The sequence below is a fragment of the Ilyonectria robusta genome (genome assembly GCF_021365365.1).
Source record: "Ilyonectria robusta strain PMI_751 chromosome Unknown BGZ61scaffold_8, whole genome shotgun sequence".
Classification (NCBI taxonomy): domain Eukaryota; kingdom Fungi; phylum Ascomycota; class Sordariomycetes; order Hypocreales; family Nectriaceae; genus Ilyonectria; species Ilyonectria robusta.
Genome location: NW_025764442.1, coordinates 1,613,750 through 1,632,620, shown reverse-complemented (window position 1 = coordinate 1,632,620; position 18,871 = coordinate 1,613,750). Strand labels below are relative to the sequence as shown.

Below are 18,871 nucleotides of genomic sequence, written 5' to 3'. Positions count from 1 at the left end.
GGATTGTCGGCCAAGGCCATCTTGAAGATGAGGACTCTCAACTCAGCCGTCTCAGACTTACCAGCGAAATTCATGATTTCGTTGCCGACGGGTCTGATACTAGGTAAATGCGCCAAAGACTCAAGGCATTGCAATTTGTTAACGGTTCCATACGCAGAGAGGCCTTCTATGAAGAATCTCAGGCTCAACTCGACGAGTTTCGGGAGACTTTGACAGAGTTCGCCAAGACGCTTAGACGACGCAAGCTGGACAGGAAAATCGACATCAAACTAAAAGGCACTGACGAGTATACCATGGACGACGTCGTGCAGATTGCAACCAAGGTGGAAGAGTTGCACCAGGACGCCGCAACAATGAAGACCTCTATGGGGGCAATTCGGGGCTTTTTCCGGATGGCTGGCGAGAACATGCCAATACTCAAGCAGATACTTCAGTTTGCCCCAAGCGACACATACGGTACAGTTATTTTCGCCAGTCTGGCAATGATTCTGACGGTCCGTGATCCCAGACGGTAGTTGCCGAATAGCTGTACAGACGGGGTGACTGACGAGTCACATCCTAGGGCATCGATCGAGCACGAGGTCTTCGTGAAGAAATTGCAGAAGCAATTGCGGACATTCCAAGGAAGCTCGAGAGCGCGAAGCAATACTTGAAAGTGCACCCCAATTCTCAAAGGATGCACACCCTCGCAGATTCAGTGTTCCTTGCTGTCTTTTCTCTTTTACACGAAATTGTCAAAGAGCTTAACAAAAAGAACTTGGCTAGTGTGTTCCCTTCACAAAGCAGGCACAATTGTTCACCTAGGTCGCTGATTCTTTGTTTTCTTGACAGAAAAGGCGTTGAAAATGTTCTTTAAAGGGAACGACTACGGCCAGGAAGTGACCGACGCCATTGCAACTTTGGACACGAAAATCGCGGCATTCAAAGAAGGGGTAGACATCTGCTCCGCCGAGAGACTCAGCCAAGTCCATCAAATTACAACTGCAACCCACCTTGACACAAAACGAGGTTTTATATGTGAGGCCTCTCAATTGGCGGCAATCGCTCCTATTAACTCACACGCGTTTAGAACTGCATTCGGATAACGAGGAATTAAAACAGATGGTCCGAGACATGCCTCGTAACCCTCCATCTCTCGCGGCACCATCACCAGAGCCCGGCATGCGGAGCCTCAACAGCACCAGGTCCGAGTCTGAGATATCCGAACTTGTTCAAGAAATGTTCGAAGGAATGGATCTCAAAGCGCCTTCACGCGACATCAAAAAGAGTCTTTCCAACTTTGCGAAGCTTTCAGAGAAGGAAAAGGATAAGGTCAGGCACATCGTGCTATCTGATCAAGTTAGGACTCTGCGACTTGAGGAATTAACAAAAGTTCTTTTTATCCGCCAGCGTGACCCTACGCGCAGTATCTACAACCCGATCACCTTTGCAGCCTCACTCATGGCCAATGGTATGAAAGCTCATCATACCAAGCCGATTGTACTGTCCTTCCTCGGCAAGCTTCAGTCTCTGGCCTGGTCCTCTGACAAGGAAAGGGAAGTGTCAGGCCCGCAGAAGATGTTGAACTCCATCAACGCGCAACTGGTAAGGCAAGTGCTGCAAAGGAATGGAGACAGAAAGATCCCTTTGCTGGAAGACAAAACGGAGCGCCTTCGGTGCCAAAAGAAAGTGTACAAGGGAATGCAACTCTTTAGAGAGATTCTCAGCACACTCTCATATGAGGAGGACGTCATCATTATCATTGAGTTGCCACCATCCTTTGTGGAATGCAAGGATGAGCTAGAATCGATACTGAAGGGGGTCGCCCGATCAATCTCGAAGACGAGAGCTGTCGTCAAGTTCATTATGTTGAACGCGCACCAGTCCATCAAGTCTAACTTCACGGAGCTTGACTGCATGGAACTGTTTGTGAAGGCAGAACTCGGGGGCTTTCGAAGTGCCGTGGGCCTTTCGAAACTTGAACAACAGTTCTCTGAGCTTGACGTTGATGATGAAGGACCCCACCATTCAAGGCTCCAGGAGCAGAGCAACGATGAAGACTCCGACTCCTCGGGCAATTACAGCTTGGCCTCTAATCCCTTGATCCATGATTCGGAATTCGACACAGACTCGGATGACTCCGGCTCGGATAACAATGATTCAGATGCTGACTCTGGCGGCGAGGACTCAAAGAGAATCTGAATGCTTCTAGTTGGTTTCCTTTGGTTGGGCTTGTTATCATTTTTATTCTAGTCAGCAGAGAAAATAGAGGGGAAAAGAAGTGGCTTTGTTTGGTCTTGATGAAACTGCTTTCGCCCCGCGTCTCCCTGGCCCGCCATCAAAGGAGAACGAATGGTTAGATGATTGAGAAATTCGTGCCATGATAATTGACAACTTTATTCGAGACTTCAGGCGACGGTCACTTGGATCATATGCCCCTCATCCCGTTCTACTCTGATTGTCCACGGACCATTAGAAGCCTAGAACATTCTTCTCTCAACTTTAGACAGTTCCATAATCAAAACAATACGGTAATTATTTGCAAACAGTGCCACAGCAATTCACAGTCTTCTTTGCCGGCCCCAAGTGGCTGAGACTTGCGGCGAGGAGCAAGACCCTTCACGGGCGTCCGGATTCTGCGGGGGCATGGCTTTGTCTTAACTGGGGCCTCCCATTGTCTCACGTATGGTGTTCGGCTATGCTTTCTTTTGCCGCTCGACAGCGATTGTGCTAATTAAAGGGCTCTCTTGATTGGTGAACCGCCCGTTTCCGGGTTTCCGGCTTCTGCGGGCCCATTCCCTTGCAGATTAGTTTGAATCAAGGCTCGATCTCTGGCGGCCGATGGTTGGATGTCGTCGATTTCGCGCCGTGGGGTTGAACCTGAAACGACAGCTTGCCGATCCTCCGTCACGAGATGTGTTTGCATAAAGTACACACTAGGGCTGTGGACGATTGGGGCGTCGGCAGTGCGTAAGCCGCCGTCTGGATTGTCTCAAGTGTTGACGACAGTTGAATCTGCATGATCATCTACCCGGGTTGCCGGAGCATCGCCGCAAGACACGAAACACATCAAATGGGGAGACAGTGGCTGAGGTGGTAATTGCTTTTGTAATGGCCCATTCCTATGAACCGCCTGCAATTGCTATGTACAGGAGCAGCGCGACAGTCGCCCGCTAGCTCTAGAAGGTAGAATAATGATAGAAAAAAGGTAAAGCAGAACGGGTTTAAAAAAAATCAACGCCATAAAGAAATTAGTTTCGGTGTACACCGACGGCGCGTCCAAGTGTATGCTCTGAAAGGCCCCCCAGGTTGTCCAATGCTGTCCGCCTGGATATAAACCAAAAAAAAATCGGGGAGAGAGACGGGGACGGGGAAAAGCGTAGCCAAGAAGGTGAGAATTCGTCAAAAGACGCCGCCCGACGGCCTTGTGCAGTCGAGGGGAGACTTCGTCATCAGTGAGCGCGAATGGTATCCGTCCATCAATCAATCAATCCATCCATCCAGCTCATATGCCGCGTGCATGCTTACGCCTGCGCCTACTCCACGCCTGGGCCGTCGCGCCGAGTCCGTGAATCGTACAGATGCCGTGCGCCGTGTGACGGGACTGCTGTATTTTTTCTTTTCTTTTCTTTTTTATTTAGATTTCTTGTTCGTCTCTGTGCTGGTCGCTCATCGGATCATGCTTGCGCGGCGCTCCTTGACTGTGGGCAGCTCCTTGCTGCTGTTGCCGTAGTTGCCGCCGAAGTGGGGGATGGAGCTGAAGCGGTTCAACCGCTTGCGCTCGCGGTCGGTGGGCTGCTTCTCGGTGGGAGAGGCCATCTCGGCGATGTGGTCCGGTAGAGGGCCGGGGATGATGGCGGTGCTGGTGACGACAGCCTTCTCGCCGTGGAGGGCGTCGACGGTGGAGGAGCCCGTGGAGGAGCCGGTGCTGGTGGGAGTCTGGTAGACGTATTCGCCATCCACGTAGACGGCGTTGGAGACAAAGGTGGAGCGACGATGACGGCGGCGGGTGTAGCGCTGCTCAAGGCGGAAGAGCTCCAGCTTGGCCTGGATCTTGTCCATAAGACTCTTGCCCATGATTGCGGTGGGGGGTGGGTGGTGGGTGGGGGGTAGGTTGGTGATTGTTGAGATGTTGTTTGAGCTTCTCGTTGGAGGTCGGCAACGAGATGCGCGTCGAGACGAGCTGGGTATCGCGTAGGAGCAGGAGTAGGAGGTTGATGGCGATGTTTATCAAGGTGATAGGATCTCGCACTCAATGCAGATCGTCTTGTATCTTTTGCCTCGGGAGTGTGTCTTGTCTCGTCGCTGGGGGGAAGAGTAAAGGGGGCGGGAAGATGTGCTCGACGGATTCACGCGCGGGAGGTTGGAGGAGTCGTAATTGGCGAGGCGATTATAAAAGGAGAGTCGAGGACGCAGATGCAGAAGAAGGGAATCACCTGGAAGTCCGTTCTTGATCGTCCGAGAAAGGGATCCAAACGAATGAGGGAAGCAGGTGGGAGACGGGGGGTAGAAGAAGGGCAGCGGGAGGATGATGGGGATGGCTGGGAGGAAGGGAACTGGCGCCGGGGAGTGATAAGGCCTGGAGGAGTTGGGTAAAGTACCTGCTGTAGGTACATCCCAGCGGGCCAGAGGGGACCTAGGTACCTAAGAACCTGGTCGCCTCGCCCGTGATATCTTCCATGTTAGGGGGGAGGCGAATGGGTGTCGCCAGTTGCCAGGTACCTGCTAGGGTGGGCTAGGGGAGCCAGGAACGCGAGCCCAGTGGCGGTCCAGTGGCGGTCCAGTGGCGGTCCAGTGGCGGCCCAGGGCCCCGGCCGCTAAACGGGCACTGGTGTTCTGCAGTGGGAGCCATGGCGCTGGAGGCGTTTTCCTCGTCCCCAACAGTCGCCCCCCCGGCGAACTGACTAACAGGGGGGGATGCCCCGAATGCGGGCTTTCTGGCGGGTTACCGGGGTGCACGACTGGGGCTGCTGAGTGGACGGTCCAGGGGGAACAGCCCGCTAAACGCACAGGGCAATTCCCACTTGGGTCGCTCGGCGGCCCCATACCGGACACCCGTCCACGCCCGCAGGCTTCGGCCCTCCTGGCAGGCCCCAGGCGCTGGCCACCCGCTCATGGCGGCGCTGGGATGGCGCTGGGAGCATGGGAGTTTGAATTGTTTCGGTGCGCCAGCGCCATGCTCGACTCGACTCGACACCTGCAGAGGTCCATTCGGATGGGATGGCCTGGCAAGTCGCCGGCATGGCATTGGTTCGTCAGTGACAGGCCCGTGTTTGGCTCTAGAACGTCTCCATGGAACCAACCCCTTGAGCGCGTTCGCTCTCATGCAGCGAGCGTGCCCGTTCGCTCAGGCTTCATCAATGCTCCCTCCTCGACGCCTCTGCCGTGTCCGCGTCCAAGTCAATCACGTCACAAAAACGCCGTTGCGCCATGGTGAAAAGTCAGAGTCGCATGCCATGTATTTCAATCCATCTCCATCTATCTCCATCTATCCCAATTAAAACCCGCGTCCAAGCTCGGGCTCGTAACAAGCACTCAAGACCGCCTGCGCTCGCTTGCCGGCCCGGGCTTCTTCCAGGCTCTTTGCTCAATCTCGTATGGCCTTGACTAAAAACCCACCTCAAATCACACGGGCAAGCTGCTAATAATTGCTAGGTTAATGCTCGCGAGCAGCTCCCCCACCGGCTCACATCATGGACACGCGTGGCAATTAAGCCCGTCGCGGCATAGTACGAGTCGCTAGCCAACGGTTGGGCGCAGCAGTGGGCTCTTGCGGTTCCTGTGTGTTCCAGCCCCGGGGGTTCCAGGTGCCATGGTTGCATTTCTGCCAGGGCCCTCGAGTTGGCCAAGGTTTTGCAGCCTTCTTCTTCCAGGGGAGACGCTGGGAGATGCTTGTAGATGCTGGGGGGGACGCTTTGGCGAAGCCGTAAAGCAGGGCAGCGCAGGCCTTCTTGACATGGTCGGTCCAGCCCGCTGCGGCCATTGTCCGCGCCAGGATCGCTAGTGGGCGGGCTGGTGTTGGCGGGTCGACGCAGGGGGGACGTTTCTGCGCGTTTGTGAGTGTGAGAGTCAGAAGAGTGCTGGGAGTTTGCATTGATTGTCATGGTTTGGCGGTCCATTGACGCCATGCCGAGTCAGGGCCGGCGTTGTACTATGCGGTACGTAGTAATAATGGACGATCCTTATTCACGCGCACGACACGATTCACATGAATGCGCCCTGACTAGCCCTGGTCTGGTCTTGGGGTCATCTGCCGTTGTGGTTAATTGATCTATTCGAGCATCTTGAGGGTTTAGTTACCGTCTTCCAGAACTACTGTGCGCGTGTAGTACTTACCACCACAACCACCACACCCACCTCCCTCACTTTCACCTCGCTCACAACATCCCTGGAAACCCAACGCGTTCTTCAGTGGCGAAATCACCCCCTGCTTTCTACATGCATGGCATGGTTGATGGTTCATCCCACATGCTGCATCGGGCTTGGCTCGCTGCACCAACGGCCCAAGTCAGTCAACCAACCCACCTTCATCGCACCATCCCAGCCTCCACGTGTGGTATCGCCCACCTATTCCCTCTCCTTTTGCTTCCCCTCGTTCTTCTCCAGCTCTTCGGTGAAACGGCATGCAGTTGGTATCTGCAGCGCCCTGCACGGCACGGCCGCCTTATGGAGTAAGGTCGAATCCGAATACGCAACTCAACTGCATGCGTTTCTCCTCTCTTCGAGGGTGCCCACGTTCGAGGTTGCCCCTCCAAAAGTCCAATCAGTCCGGGGCTATGTACTCTGTAATATGTGTAATATGCCCACGCGTTTCCCATGGAACTATTAGCACGAGTAAGCTTAACCGAGCTCACATCCCAGGTGGCTGGCAAGCCATGCCACGCGATGACTTCTCTCTCAGTGTGTGTGCGGAACGAGTCAAGTCCCTCCGCACAGGTAGCGTAGATCGCCAGGCACGGACTTGGGCCCGGCTTCTTGTCCGTCTCTTCGCTACTGACGGCGTAGCTTCTTCTGGTTAAATAGCGATTGGCTAGTTTCTTCATCATCTTCTCTACCTAGTTCTGCACCAATTCCCAGACAGACTGACCCGTCGTCTGTTGCATCCCATCGCGCTAAACTCGGTGCCGGGATCTTCATTAGGAAACCCACCGTTCTAGATTATCACCATCACTCACAACAGCACCGAGCTACTACGTGGTAGCTCGCGCTCTATCGTCTTCAGCTTCAGGTGCCAGAATAACCGAGTGCGTCATAGTGAGCCAGGGTTATTCCCACTAGACGGACAGCTATTTAATTAAGTCGCGATGGGACATCATCTCATTAAACATTGAAGGCACGAGCGACTTCCCCAATGCGTAGTGTCACTGAAACTGGTGAAGCTACCTGCCTACCTACCTAATTACCTACCTAGGTAGGTAGGTATGCATGCCTATGGAGGTAGTAGAGGTAGACGACAAAAGCGGGTGGCTTATTAGTCGATGTGCCACAAGAGCTGCAAGAGCGCCGCCTGGGCTTCTCTTTCCTACCATCCCAGCTCGGCGTCGTTCACGTGAGCACCCGAGCTGGGCCGCATCCTTCAAACAACATGAACCATACATCCAAGTTCCCATAATGCAACCAATGTACCCCCATCCGTCTCGTTCACAACCAAAGTGTGACGAATTGCTACCTACACGAGCATATACAACCAGCCTCCGCCTTGTGCTACGAGCCATGACAAGTGCCTTTGTTCGACTAGTACAACCTTCGCCGAGCATGTAACCCATCTCAACATCGTATCTTGTCTCAATCGATCCGTGCCGTCGGAACTCGCTACGACTGTCCCATCGCAGTCGTACAGCTGCGAGGTTACGGGATCATCGCCTCGAGGCCGTATGTTCGTCGACCGACAATTGTGCTACGACAAGACGGCTGCGGCATCTCAGGATCGTTTGCGTTGCACGACAACGGACCGGTAGTGGGCAACCTCGGATGCGAGGCTAAACCAAACAGGCTGGTCAGACAGCATGGCAGCTCATCGTTAACACTTCACTGAATGCCATTATGACAAGAGTCGAGACCTTACATCAGATCACGCCAGATGAGAGCCTACAGCAGCAATACCGCATTTATCAAACCCATCGCAGTGGCAAACCGAGAGCCATCGGGCGATGTCTACATTGACAGTAATGTTGGCTTCATTAGAGACCTGCCGAGACTTGTCTCGGTCTGAGACGGCAACTGCGGCAACTCCCTATGTGACATGGTGGCGTACTTCAACGGCTTCTACAAACGTGTGCCCCGATGCTGCTTGGCGAATTGACTATCCGGTTACTGCCGTACTGTAGGGATGCACACACCTACTACACAAATGAAGCACTGTCCCGAGACATGTCCATATTGATCAATCTTCCGAAAGGGCACCGGCGAAGTCGCTCAAGCTCATACGTGCTCCCCCAAGTTCCCATATATATGTGACATTATCGGAGTCGAGGTTCTCCTTTTTTTTCTCTTCATTCTGAGACGGCAGAACGAGATCTGCCCACAATGATGTTCTCTCACTTGTTGTCACTCCTTTTCGGGGTTGTATCCGTGGCTGCTAAAGACCAGAGACCCCCACTCAACCCGGGTGGTGTCCCAACTGATCGAGTGAGCACAGGGGGAACTCGGAAGTTTATTATCGAAGTTGAACAGGTAACTCTATAACCAGTCCGATTTTGGACTTCAGCTCACTCTGTTAGCGACCGGGTCCAGGCAATGTGGCCCTCCAGTTACTCTCCAAATCAAGCCGGATCGGTAGCTCCTACAAGGAGTTCGACTGCAGCGACGTCTTCGCCGGCATGGTGCTTGAGACCGACTCCGAGAATGTTGATACACTGCTTCAGATGGATGGGGTCATCAACGCTTGGCCAGCAAGCATTGTGAAAACACCACGTGTCGAGAAATCAGTATCGCCCTTCTCGTCCAATGCCAGGCACAACTACTCCATGCATCAGTGGACTGGTGTCGACAGGTTGCACGCCAAGGGGATTCGGGGTAAAGGAGCCACCGTTGCCATCATTGACACCGGAATCGACTATACTCACGAAGCGGTATTTGAAAAATCCAATAAAACTGCACCGATCTTTTGCTAACGGCTTTAGCTTGGTGGTTGCTTTGGTCCTGGGTGCAAGATTGTTGGCGGATACGATCTGGTTGGGCCCAACTGTAAGTTTCCTCCCTGAGTTGGGTTGTCAAGATTACAAAGCTCATTCCACCTCGAGGGGACACCAAATACGACGAGAAGTTCCCGAAACGGCCAGATGAAGATCCCATGGATTTTCATGGCCACGGAACACACGTCGCGGGTATCATTGCCGCCGATAACAGTTGGTGAGTGTGTCACCAGGAGTCCTTTGATTGACTCGTGGGTGTATGATGCGTGAGACTGACGCAATGTTTAGGCTTACTGGAGTTGCCCCGGACGCAGAGCTGCTGATTTACAAAGTGTTTTCTGATGTAAGAAGCCGGCTCTTCCATTCTGGAATACTCCAGCTAATACATTTCCAAGGAACCGTGGGAAACCGATGAGGAAACCATCATGCAAGCTTTGTGTGATGCCTACCACGCAGGAGTAAGTTGAGCGTATCGTTGAAACATCATCCTCTAACCCTTCATAGGCCGATGTCATCTCTACGAGTATTGGCCAGCCGAACGGCTTCTCAGACAACCCATGGGCGCTCCTTTCCAGTCGCCTTGTGGACAAAGGCGTCGTTATCACCGCATCAGCCGGGAACGAAGGAGAAACCGGTCCCTTCTTCTCCAGCAGCGGCGCAATGGGCCATGGGGTCCTGGCCGTCGCAGCTGCTAATGTCTCCGCAGATCCGCACGCCAACATGTCTGACAAGAGCATATCGCCCTTGCCAGTCTATTTCACAACGTGGGGCCCGTCAAACGAACTCCTCCTCAAGCCCGACGTTGCAGCACCCGGATACGACGTGGTGAGTACAGTGCTAAACCAGAGCTACGAAGAGCTGAGTGGGACTTCTATGGCCGCCCCGTACGTCGCAGGCATCGCCGCATTGTTCATCGGAGAACACGGGGGCCGCGAGTTCCACGGGGCAGGCTTCGCCAAGATGCTCCATGACCGCATCGCTTCCAGTGGCAGCAGTCTTCCTTGGGTATCCAATCGTGTCCATCGCAAATTCACCGCGCCTCCCTTCCAAGTTGGCACGGGATTGGTTAATGCTTGGAAAGTTCTCAATTATGACACCCAGCTCGACTATGAACCATTCGCACTGATGGATACAGAGATGTTCGTTCCGAAATGGAAGTTCAGAATCAGCAACAACGGAGACAAGATGCACAAGTATACGTTCGAGCTCGAACCCCAGGCCGGTGCCAACATCTTGGATAATTACTACGGAATTTTGTCTCTGTATAGCCTTGAGCCGCGACGCATTGTACCGCCAGTAACACTTCCAGATCCCGTCATTATCCGCCCGGGAGACACAAGGGAGGTCGAGTAAGTTCCCATGATCTATTTACCGGCCATCTTCTAACTCTAAGTAGAGTGATGTTTGCTCTACCCGATGTCAACGATGATTACCTTCCCCTGTACGGTGGTAAGGTTTGGGTTGTGTCTAATCATGGAGAGCGGCTTGCAATTCCGTATGGAGGTTAGTTTGCACCCTCCGTCTTTTAATCCCATCCTACTAAAAAAATTTTCCCTACAGGAGCGGCCTATGACACCGAAAAGGCATTCGACAATATGTTCATTGCAGACCCATCTATCACAGAACTTGACGGTGATTGGAGGTACGTAAAATATCCTGAGAAATTCCGCTTCTGTACTCACAAATGTGTCATAGTTGGTCGTTCAACGTGAACAAAAATGCCAATGACTTTATCGAAATCGGTGCAAGGCTGTCCTACCCCTGTACCCACCTCCGTTGGGATGTAAGTTACACCCTGCACGACTCCCTGTTTCTCGACCCCTTGTTTCTCGACCCCTTATTTCTCGGCCCCTTTGCCAACTGGTTACATTAGATCTTCGATGCAAGTTGGTCCGAGGCCCTTTGGCACTACCCGCCCAAGGTTGGCGAACGCGGCTATGTGGGCTCCGCAACCACGTACCAAGACTCGGACCAGTTCTGGTTCTTCAGCCCGAGCGTGAACGACATTGAAGACACGGTTCCGTTCCCACTCACACGCGTGGTGCGAGGGTTCCGCCTCTTCTGGTGGTTCGGCAAGCTAGCCAATGGGACGCAGATCGCCCCTGGCAACTACACGTAAGAAGTCCCCGACTTGTGGTTGTATTTCTGGAGTGAGGTGCTAACTTGTGTTGGCAGTGTGCGTTTCGCAGCCCTCCGGCCGTATGGAAACCCGAAGATCTCGGATCACTGGGACATCATGAACAATGAGGTGGACAATATCCAGATCCTGCCGTACAACACGACTACCAACTCTACCCTGATGTATCGACGAATTCACCATTGATCTGAGGTTGGCATATTTGATGCCGGTTTGGAGAGAAGAGAGAAATTCAATCAAGAATGGTCGGGTATTGGAGAGGAAATGTAAGGGTAAGAGTCCGAGAATTAGCACATTTCCATAGATGCTCACGAATTGGATTCTTCACCGCATTGACTTAACCACATGCTTGATTATGCTGGAGGTGAATGTCTTTTATCCAAGACACGGACGGGGTTTGTTCTCCTCAGGTTGCAGATGTGAGAAAGCCAAGTCTCTGTAACGGAGTTGACGTCGGTATGCATCTTTCCCCAGGATTCAGTTAAATTTCAACTGAGATCATAATTCCCTTGTATGCAAGCCCGCCATTTTCTATGGAGGGCCATCTATAGACAAAATTTACGCAAACAGGTGCCTGTATATCCGCACGTCCACGAGTTCCCTCTCGTAGCCCGCCATCTATGTATCTCCTCCACGGCCGACCCATCATAAATCGACTAAACCAAACCAATATCCGTCATTACATCGCATTAAAAGTTTCGCACCTCTCCACCTTATGCCCACTTACCCAAGACACTCATGAGGATCAGGCCAGCAATGAGACCAGTGGCAGCGAGGGTAGTGGTGAGGAGGTTTGCATCGGCAAGCTCGGCCTTCTTGCCATGAGAGCCGACCATCCAGTCAGCTGCCCACATCTCAACGAGGCCGACCCAGATGAGGATACCGGCGGAGAGGGCATCGAGTGTGCCAATGGTGAGGAGGGTGGAGCGGTTGCTACCGTTGAATTGTTGCAGAACACCAATACCAATGGCCATGCCAATGGGGGTGATGAAAGCAAATAGGGCGGCGAGCCCAAGCTTCTTCTTCATACCGAGGCCGGTTGGAATGACCACAGCTTCCTCGCTCGAGGCAGAGTCGCTGGGAGTAGTGACAGCCTTGTCGGAATCTTGAATGACCGCCTCGTCTGAGGATCGAGTGACGGAGATGACGTGAGCTTCAGCGATAGTGCCGATGGTAGCAATGCGGCTACCAAGGGCAATACCCTCAAACATTTGGTGGAAGAGAATGACAACAAAGAGGGTGATGAAATATTCGTCACCAGAGACGACTAGCGTCAAGCCGATTACTTTGAAGACGTTAGATGCTTTGGTTCTAGTTCAGGAGGGCTGTGACTTACGGAGCGAATGGAAGAGGATGCCCGCCTCCATGACTAGAATGCTGACCACCTCGGTTGATAGCCAAGCCTTGGCCTGGTGTCCCTGGCTAAGAGCAGACTTGGTCTTGGCTAGGACGATGCGCTGACCGATGAACTCGACAAGGAAGGACAGGAAGATACCCGCCATGACAATAGCTGAAGTAGTGCCTTCATAGCCCAGTTCGCCGATACAATCATTGCCAAACATGAGGAAGGCATGAGTAAACAACTATCCCAAAGAGTCAGCACCTCGAGGCCGCGTTGGAAGAAGAGAACATACGTGGATGAAGGCAGTGGAGACAATGATGCCAGTCCCAAATTGCTTCAAAACGATGAATACTAGGTTGAGCTTGGAGGGCATTAACTTGTGGAGCAAGATCGGTCCGAAGACACCTGCACCATGTTAGGTCTGTCACTTTGCAGTAGGGGAGTAAATGAAGGGGCATACCGATGGCGCTGGTGGCTAGAATGACAAAGAGCAAGCCGACACGTAGACCAATGTTATAGTCTCTGTTGGGGGCTTCGCAATTCGACTCCGCGGACTCACTCTCATCGTCACCTGTGCAATGTCTGGATAGTGTTAGCTAACGCGAATAGATGATACTTGGGGTGGGTCAACGCACTCGACACCGGCATGGAAGTGGCAACTTTGGCCGGCGCTAGAGCTCTCTGTCTCTTCTTCGGACTCGTGGTCATGTTCTTGCCCACTCTCGCTCTCATGGTCGTGATCCTCTTCGCTCTCGTGGTCGTGATCCTCCTCTGTCTCGGTGCCCTCGGCCTCGACTGCGACATCTCCTCCATCGGAGTCAACGCAGAACATTTCCGAGTCATGGGCATGGCAGTCGGTGTACTGTGAGGGGACGTCGCTAGTAGCAGTGATCGATACGTCTACTAGATACTCCGTCTCGCCAGCAAAACAGTACCTAGTTGACGATGGTCAGTTGAGAACTATTTCCTCTAGGGCAAAGGGAACTAACACGCTGGACTCATGGAAATGGCAACCGGTGATTGCGGTGACCTCAGGCTCTGCAGCCGTGGTCGTGGCAGCGTCAGTCTGCCTGGGAGCTAGGCCCGCACCACTGGCAGCACCAGCGAAGCCCCAGACTAGGGACAAGGCCACGGCAGAGTGCATGGTTCCTACTGTCCGAGGTCGAAAAATACGGATGTTGATGGTGGTGATAGATGCGAAAACGCGTGAAACGGGTTCCGGGGGATCTTGGACAGGAGCAAATTTAAGCTTAAGCTTAAATGATAAGCATACGCAGTAGGCGCAGTAGCGGCGGCAAAGCAGCAGAAGCACCAAGCGTCGAGTCCGTGTCCTTGGATTATTGGGTTACCGGCAACGAGATCCGAGAGTGTTCCAAAGAGATGCAGGAAGAGGAGGAGGAGGACATCCAGGTGCCAGAAAGAGCCGCCCTGGATCATTGAGAGGGGAAGCAGAGCCAACAAGGGCGAGAGTCTGACCCAGTCGAGCCATGGGCATTGGTAAAATTCCCTCTTCCAGGCTGCCCATTCAGCTCAACGCAGCCCATCACAGCGGAGTGTTGCCAAGCCTGACAACTGAGACTCATGGTGAGAACCTTGATGGCTGGCGGCTGCTTCGACGAGGACCTTGATGGCCACACGAACCCTGTCGCCAAGGCTTGGGCTAGTCGTATCCCAGGATTGAGCATGGTGCGCTCTGTCCTCGACGCTGTTTCTCAGAACGTTCTCAGCACGACAATCGCCAGACTTGTCAATGGGGAACTCCTCTCGTGGCGTGGCGCTCCTTGGTGATGATATCGTCGTCAGATACGGCTGATCAAAAGGTGTCATGAGGTGACGTCGTAAGAGGGAGACTGAGGAACGGATGTGACCTCAGTGGCGCCGCGGGAGAGTGGGCCAAAATGTCCCAAGATGCCATCTCCATCTTGTTCAAACCTCTGTGCAGACCCAGTTCTGAAAGTCTCTCACACGGTACATGGCTGCTATTGGGTCGAGTTCGACGCCATGTTCCCTAGCCCAGGCTCGTCTTCTTGATAGAACCATCCCGTGCTGTGGGGGTTTGCTGAACCACAGATCCACTCTCCGTTCCAATCCAAAGGGGGTCGATGGAGCATTTGATTTGCGGGACTTGAAAAGACCCCGGTGACTGCCAAATCTCAGATTGACGTCGTTGCGACCAGCTGACAAGACATTGATTGGAGTTGGTTGGATCTTGCGGGCCGACGGACGCTAGTGGAGCGAGATGTTGATGTTTTATCTCAATCCGAGTTGGCGCAATTGGCGGGGACTAATTTAAGCATCCGCATCCTTTGGCTGTGAATCTCAAAGCAGACATTGATGGCCCGTCGAGATTCACTGCACTGGCCTATTTTCGTATGTAGCGATGCGCTTGGATCGTCTCGTATGACGGTGGTTTCGCTAGTGGAGCGTGAGCCGACTGTCTTTAATTCACTCGAGGTCAATCCATCCTGTCAGAGTCGAATTCTCTCGACATTCGAGATAGGCGGCCGTGTCTATGATGACTGATTAGGTTGGGTGGCGGATTTCAATTTGATTTTCCACCTTGGGTACCCAGGTTCGCTCGACGTTGTGAGAGGGAAGAGGAGACGTCTGCTCACTGTTGGGAAGTTGATGGATGGCGGATGGATGCCGTGTGTGTTGGTTGACTTGGCTGTTAGTCCCAGTACAACAGCTGGGGTATCGCGCAGGCACACACAATGGCTGCTGAACACTTTGCTACAGGCCTGACACAAGTCCTGGACTAACAAGCGCTACTATACAGTAGGCTGTGCGCCAAATTTAGTAGGCCGCCTGTGCCAGCTGCGCGCCAGCTGCACACCAGCTGCGCGCCGTCCGTCACCATTTTTCGCGTCGCAGGGTTTAATTGAGAACGCCAGAAAACGCGTCTCCCAGCCCATGTCAAGTGTGGCGGGGGCTAACGACGCGACCTCCACCTACACGACACCGACGAGTCCGCCTTCGGTTTCTCCTTCTTGGAAGCTCCAGAATCAAGTCAATCACCTGCACGCAGTCAGAAAACGCTTGATTATGGCTTCACGACCAGAACTGAAGGTATGTGCTCCAAAGTCCTCCATAGCAGCCGAGGAACACCACTAACTCTCCCGCGCAATAGCTCGACGACGAGGGCGGCTTCATTCGCTTCTTCAAGGCGCTCCCAGATGTCGGCGAGGACACCATCCGCGTCTTCGATCGAGGCGACTGGTACACCGCTCACGGCCAAGATGCGACCTTCATCGCCAAAACGGTAAGTGTCTCGAGCTATTGATGCCAAAACCGCTCTAACACTCGTTTCCCAGGTCTACAAGACGACCTCCGTCGTTCGACAGCTCGGCCGAAACGACCACACCGGACTCCCATCTGTCACCATGACCATGACCGTCTTCCGTCAGTTCCTTCGCGAAGCCCTCCTCAAGCTGGGCAAGAGGATAGAGATTTGGCAGAGCGCCTCTGGTCGCATGAATTGGAAGTGCGTGAAGCAAGCCTCGCCGGGCAACCTCCAGGATGTCGAGGAAGAGCTTGGAAGCCAGATCGACGCAGCTCCCATGATCCTGGCCGTCAAAATCTCTGCCAAGGCTTCCGAGGCACGCAACGTCGGTGTCTGCTTTGCTGACGCCAGCGTCCGAGAGCTCGGTGTCAGCGAGTTTCTCGACAACGACCTCTACTCCAACTTCGAGGCCCTTCTCATCCAGCTCGGCGTTCGCGAGTGTCTGATCCAGTTCGACAAGGGGGAGAAGGACAAGGATCCCGAGTTGGCCAAGTTGAAGAAAATCATCGATAATTGCGGCGTAGCCATTGCTGAGCGGCCGTCTGGAGACTTTGGCATCCGTGATATCGAGCAAGATCTTGCTCGTCTGCTCAAGGACGAGCGGGCCACCACGCTGCTCCCCCAAACTGACCTCAAGCTGGCTATGGGATCAGCTGCGTCTTTGATCAAGTACCTCGGTGTTCTCCAGGACCCTTCCAACTTTGGCCAGTACCAGCTCTATCAGCATGACCTCGCGCAATTCATGAAGTTGGATGCCGCTGCTCTCAAGGCCCTCAACCTCATGCCCGGCGTGCGGGATGGATCTAAGACGATGAGCATCTTTGGTGTGCTCAACCATTGCAAGACGCCTGTCGGAAGCCGATTGCTGGCCCAGTGGCTGAAGCAGCCCTTGATGAGCAAGCTGGAGATTGAGAAGCGTCAACAACTGGTGGAAGCCTTCTTCGTTGACACTGAACTCCGTCAAACCCTACAGGAGGAGCACCTCCGCTCCATTCCTGACCTGTACCGTCTTTCCAAGCGGTTCCAACGCGGCAAGGCAAACCTCGAAGACGTCGTTCGAGCATACCAGGTGGTTATTCGCCTTCCTGGCTTCATTGGCACGTTTGAGGGAGTTATGGATGAGGCCTACCGTGATCCCCTTGACGAAGCTTACACCACCAAGCTTCGTGATCTCTCTGACAACCTCGGCAAGCTCCAGGATATGGTAGAGCAGACAGTTGACCTCGACGCGCTCGACCGTCACGAGTACATCATCAAGGCCGACTTCGACAAAAGCCTACGCATCATCCGCAAGAAACTCGACCAGCTCGACCAGGACATCCGCTCCGAGTTCGTGGATGCGGCCGACGACCTTGGCCAGGAGCCCGACAAGAAGATCTTCCTCGAGACCAACCACAAAGTCCACGGTGTGTGTATGCGTCTCACCCGACAAGAGGCCGGTTGCATCCGCAACAAGTCCGGCTACCAGGAGTGCTCAACGCAAAAGAACGGTGTCTACTTTACCACCAAGAAGATGCAGGCCTATCGCCGTGAGCATGACCAACTGTCCCAGAACTACAATCGAACACAGAGCAGTCTAGTCCATGAAGTCGTCCAAGTAGCGTCATCTTACTGCCCTGTTATCGAGCGACTCGCAGGTGTGCTTGCTCACCTAGACGTCATCGTGTCCCTTGCCCACACCTCCGTCCATGCCCCTGAGCCCTACGTCCGGCCCAAGATTCACCCTCGCGGTGAGGGTCAGACGGTGCTTCGCGAAGCCCGTCACCCTTGCATGGAGCTGCAGGATGATGTCCAGTTCATCACCAACGATATCGAGCTCACGCGCGACAAGTCATCATTTCTTATCATTACGGGCCCCAACATGGGCGGTAAGTCAACATACATCCGCCAGACTGGCGCTGTTGCACTATTGGCCCAGATTGGATGCTTCGTGCCCTGCGCCGAGGCGGAACTCACCATCTTCGATTCCATCCTCGCTCGAGTTGGTGCCAGCGACTCGCAACTCAAGGGTGTCTCAACTTTCATGGCTGAGATGCTTGAAACCGCCAACATCCTCAAGTCGGCCACGGCAGAATCGCTCATTATTATTGACGAACTTGGCCGTGGTACCTCGACCTATGACGGCTTCGGCTTAGCGTGGGCCATCTCGGAGCACATCGTCAAGGAGATCGGCTGCTTCGCCATGTTTGCGACACACTTCCACGAGCTGACGGCCCTAGCGGATCAGTACCCGCAAGTACAGAACCTCCATGTCACGGCGCACATCAGCGGTACGGGCGAGGACGCCGAGGCCCAGAAGCGTGAGGTGACGCTGCTGTACAAGGTGGCACCCGGTGTGTGCGACCAGAGTTTCGGCATCCATGTCGCCGAGCTGGTGCGCTTCCCGGACAAGGTGGTACGTATGGCGAAGCGCAAGGCCGACGAGCTTGAAGATTTTACGACCAAGCACGAGGACCTAGCCCTGAGCTACAGCAAGGAGGACGTCGAGCAGGGCAGCGCCATGCTCAAGGAGGTGCTCGTCGAGTGGAAGGACAAGGTGCGAAAGGGAGAGATGAGCCAGGAGGAGCAAGTAGCCGCGCTCAAGGAGCTGGTCGGAGCCAATGCCGAGTTGTTGGCCAATCCCTTTTTCCAGTCGGTCAAGGCCTTGTAAGATATGCCCAGACAGAATGGGAGTGATATTACAGCGAAAGGAAGGATTACGGGAATGGGATAGTTTGGGCGTTTCGGAGGGCTCAGGTTTAAAATGGGAATAATTTCGAGGACATCCAGCCAGCGAGTTGAGTGGAAATTGTTGATACAGCTGCGTATCTACCTCCCTACGTGCCTGAGGATATCATGAACAGAAATATTATAATATGCTTGGTAATTTGGTCAATGGCGAACTCTAAGCCTCAGCGTGCGTCTGTTGTCTATTGCCTATGGTTTGTTGTCGACGGTCTGCTTCCAACCTAGCTGCTAGAGAAAGAATAAGTGCGATATTCTGTATCACGGCCGTT

At 53.6% G+C, this 18,871-nt stretch overlaps 7 protein-coding genes across 7 annotated transcripts; 3 read left to right on the top strand and 4 right to left on the bottom strand.

Annotated features, from left to right (window-relative positions):
• Nucleotides 1-293: 293 nt before the first annotated feature.
• On the top strand, nt 294-2,181 carry BGZ61DRAFT_477367 (uncharacterized protein; the record flags this gene model as incomplete). The annotated part of the gene is made up of 4 exons (XM_046248884.1): nt 294-494; nt 563-764; nt 832-1,008; nt 1,070-2,181. 4 exons carry the CDS (start codon nt 294-296, stop codon nt 2,179-2,181), a joined length of 1,692 nt encoding a protein of 563 aa, XP_046105653.1.
• A 1,144-nt stretch (nt 2,182-3,325) lies between these two features.
• Nucleotides 3,326-4,192, bottom strand: BGZ61DRAFT_226721 (uncharacterized protein). Its single transcript, XM_046238171.1, has one exon. It carries the CDS (start codon nt 4,054-4,056, stop codon nt 3,649-3,651), a length of 408 nt encoding a protein of 135 aa, XP_046105652.1. The 5' UTR covers nt 4,057-4,192; the 3' UTR covers nt 3,326-3,648.
• Nucleotides 4,193-5,168: 976 nt separating this feature from the next.
• Nucleotides 5,169-6,259, bottom strand: BGZ61DRAFT_450440 (uncharacterized protein). Its single transcript, XM_046245738.1, has 2 exons — nt 5,635-6,259; nt 5,169-5,574 (listed from the first exon to the last, which is right to left on the bottom strand). Exons 1-2 carry the CDS (start codon nt 6,105-6,107, stop codon nt 5,421-5,423), a joined length of 627 nt encoding a protein of 208 aa, XP_046105651.1. The 5' UTR covers nt 6,108-6,259; the 3' UTR covers nt 5,169-5,420.
• A 92-nt stretch (nt 6,260-6,351) lies between these two features.
• BGZ61DRAFT_450438 (uncharacterized protein) lies at nt 6,352-7,300 on the bottom strand. Its single transcript, XM_046245737.1, has one exon. It carries the CDS (start codon nt 7,023-7,025, stop codon nt 6,507-6,509), a length of 519 nt encoding a protein of 172 aa, XP_046105650.1. The 5' UTR covers nt 7,026-7,300; the 3' UTR covers nt 6,352-6,506.
• A 1,205-nt stretch (nt 7,301-8,505) lies between these two features.
• On the top strand, nt 8,506-11,436 carry BGZ61DRAFT_493490 (peptidase S8/S53 domain-containing protein; the record flags this gene model as incomplete). Its single annotated transcript, XM_046250658.1, has 12 exons — nt 8,506-8,607; nt 8,700-9,050; nt 9,102-9,165; nt 9,222-9,330; nt 9,402-9,444; nt 9,509-9,571; nt 9,618-10,462; nt 10,510-10,616; nt 10,674-10,755; nt 10,809-10,896; nt 10,987-11,228; nt 11,289-11,436. The coding sequence occupies 12 exons, from the start codon at nt 8,506-8,508 to the stop codon at nt 11,434-11,436; spliced, it is 2,244 nt and encodes a 747-aa protein (XP_046105649.1).
• A 527-nt stretch (nt 11,437-11,963) lies between these two features.
• BGZ61DRAFT_493489 (uncharacterized protein) lies at nt 11,964-13,736 on the bottom strand (the record flags this gene model as incomplete). Its single annotated transcript, XM_046250657.1, has 6 exons — nt 11,964-12,535; nt 12,587-12,833; nt 12,885-12,997; nt 13,053-13,174; nt 13,228-13,527; nt 13,582-13,736. 6 exons carry the CDS (start codon nt 13,734-13,736, stop codon nt 11,964-11,966), a joined length of 1,509 nt encoding a protein of 502 aa, XP_046105648.1.
• A 1,901-nt stretch (nt 13,737-15,637) lies between these two features.
• Nucleotides 15,638-18,525, top strand: BGZ61DRAFT_350725 (muts domain V-domain-containing protein; the record flags this gene model as incomplete). The annotated part of the gene is made up of 3 exons (XM_046240262.1): nt 15,638-15,661; nt 15,723-15,854; nt 15,907-18,525. The coding sequence occupies 3 exons, from the start codon at nt 15,638-15,640 to the stop codon at nt 18,523-18,525; spliced, it is 2,775 nt and encodes a 924-aa protein (XP_046105647.1).
• Nucleotides 18,526-18,871: the final 346 nt, after the last annotated feature.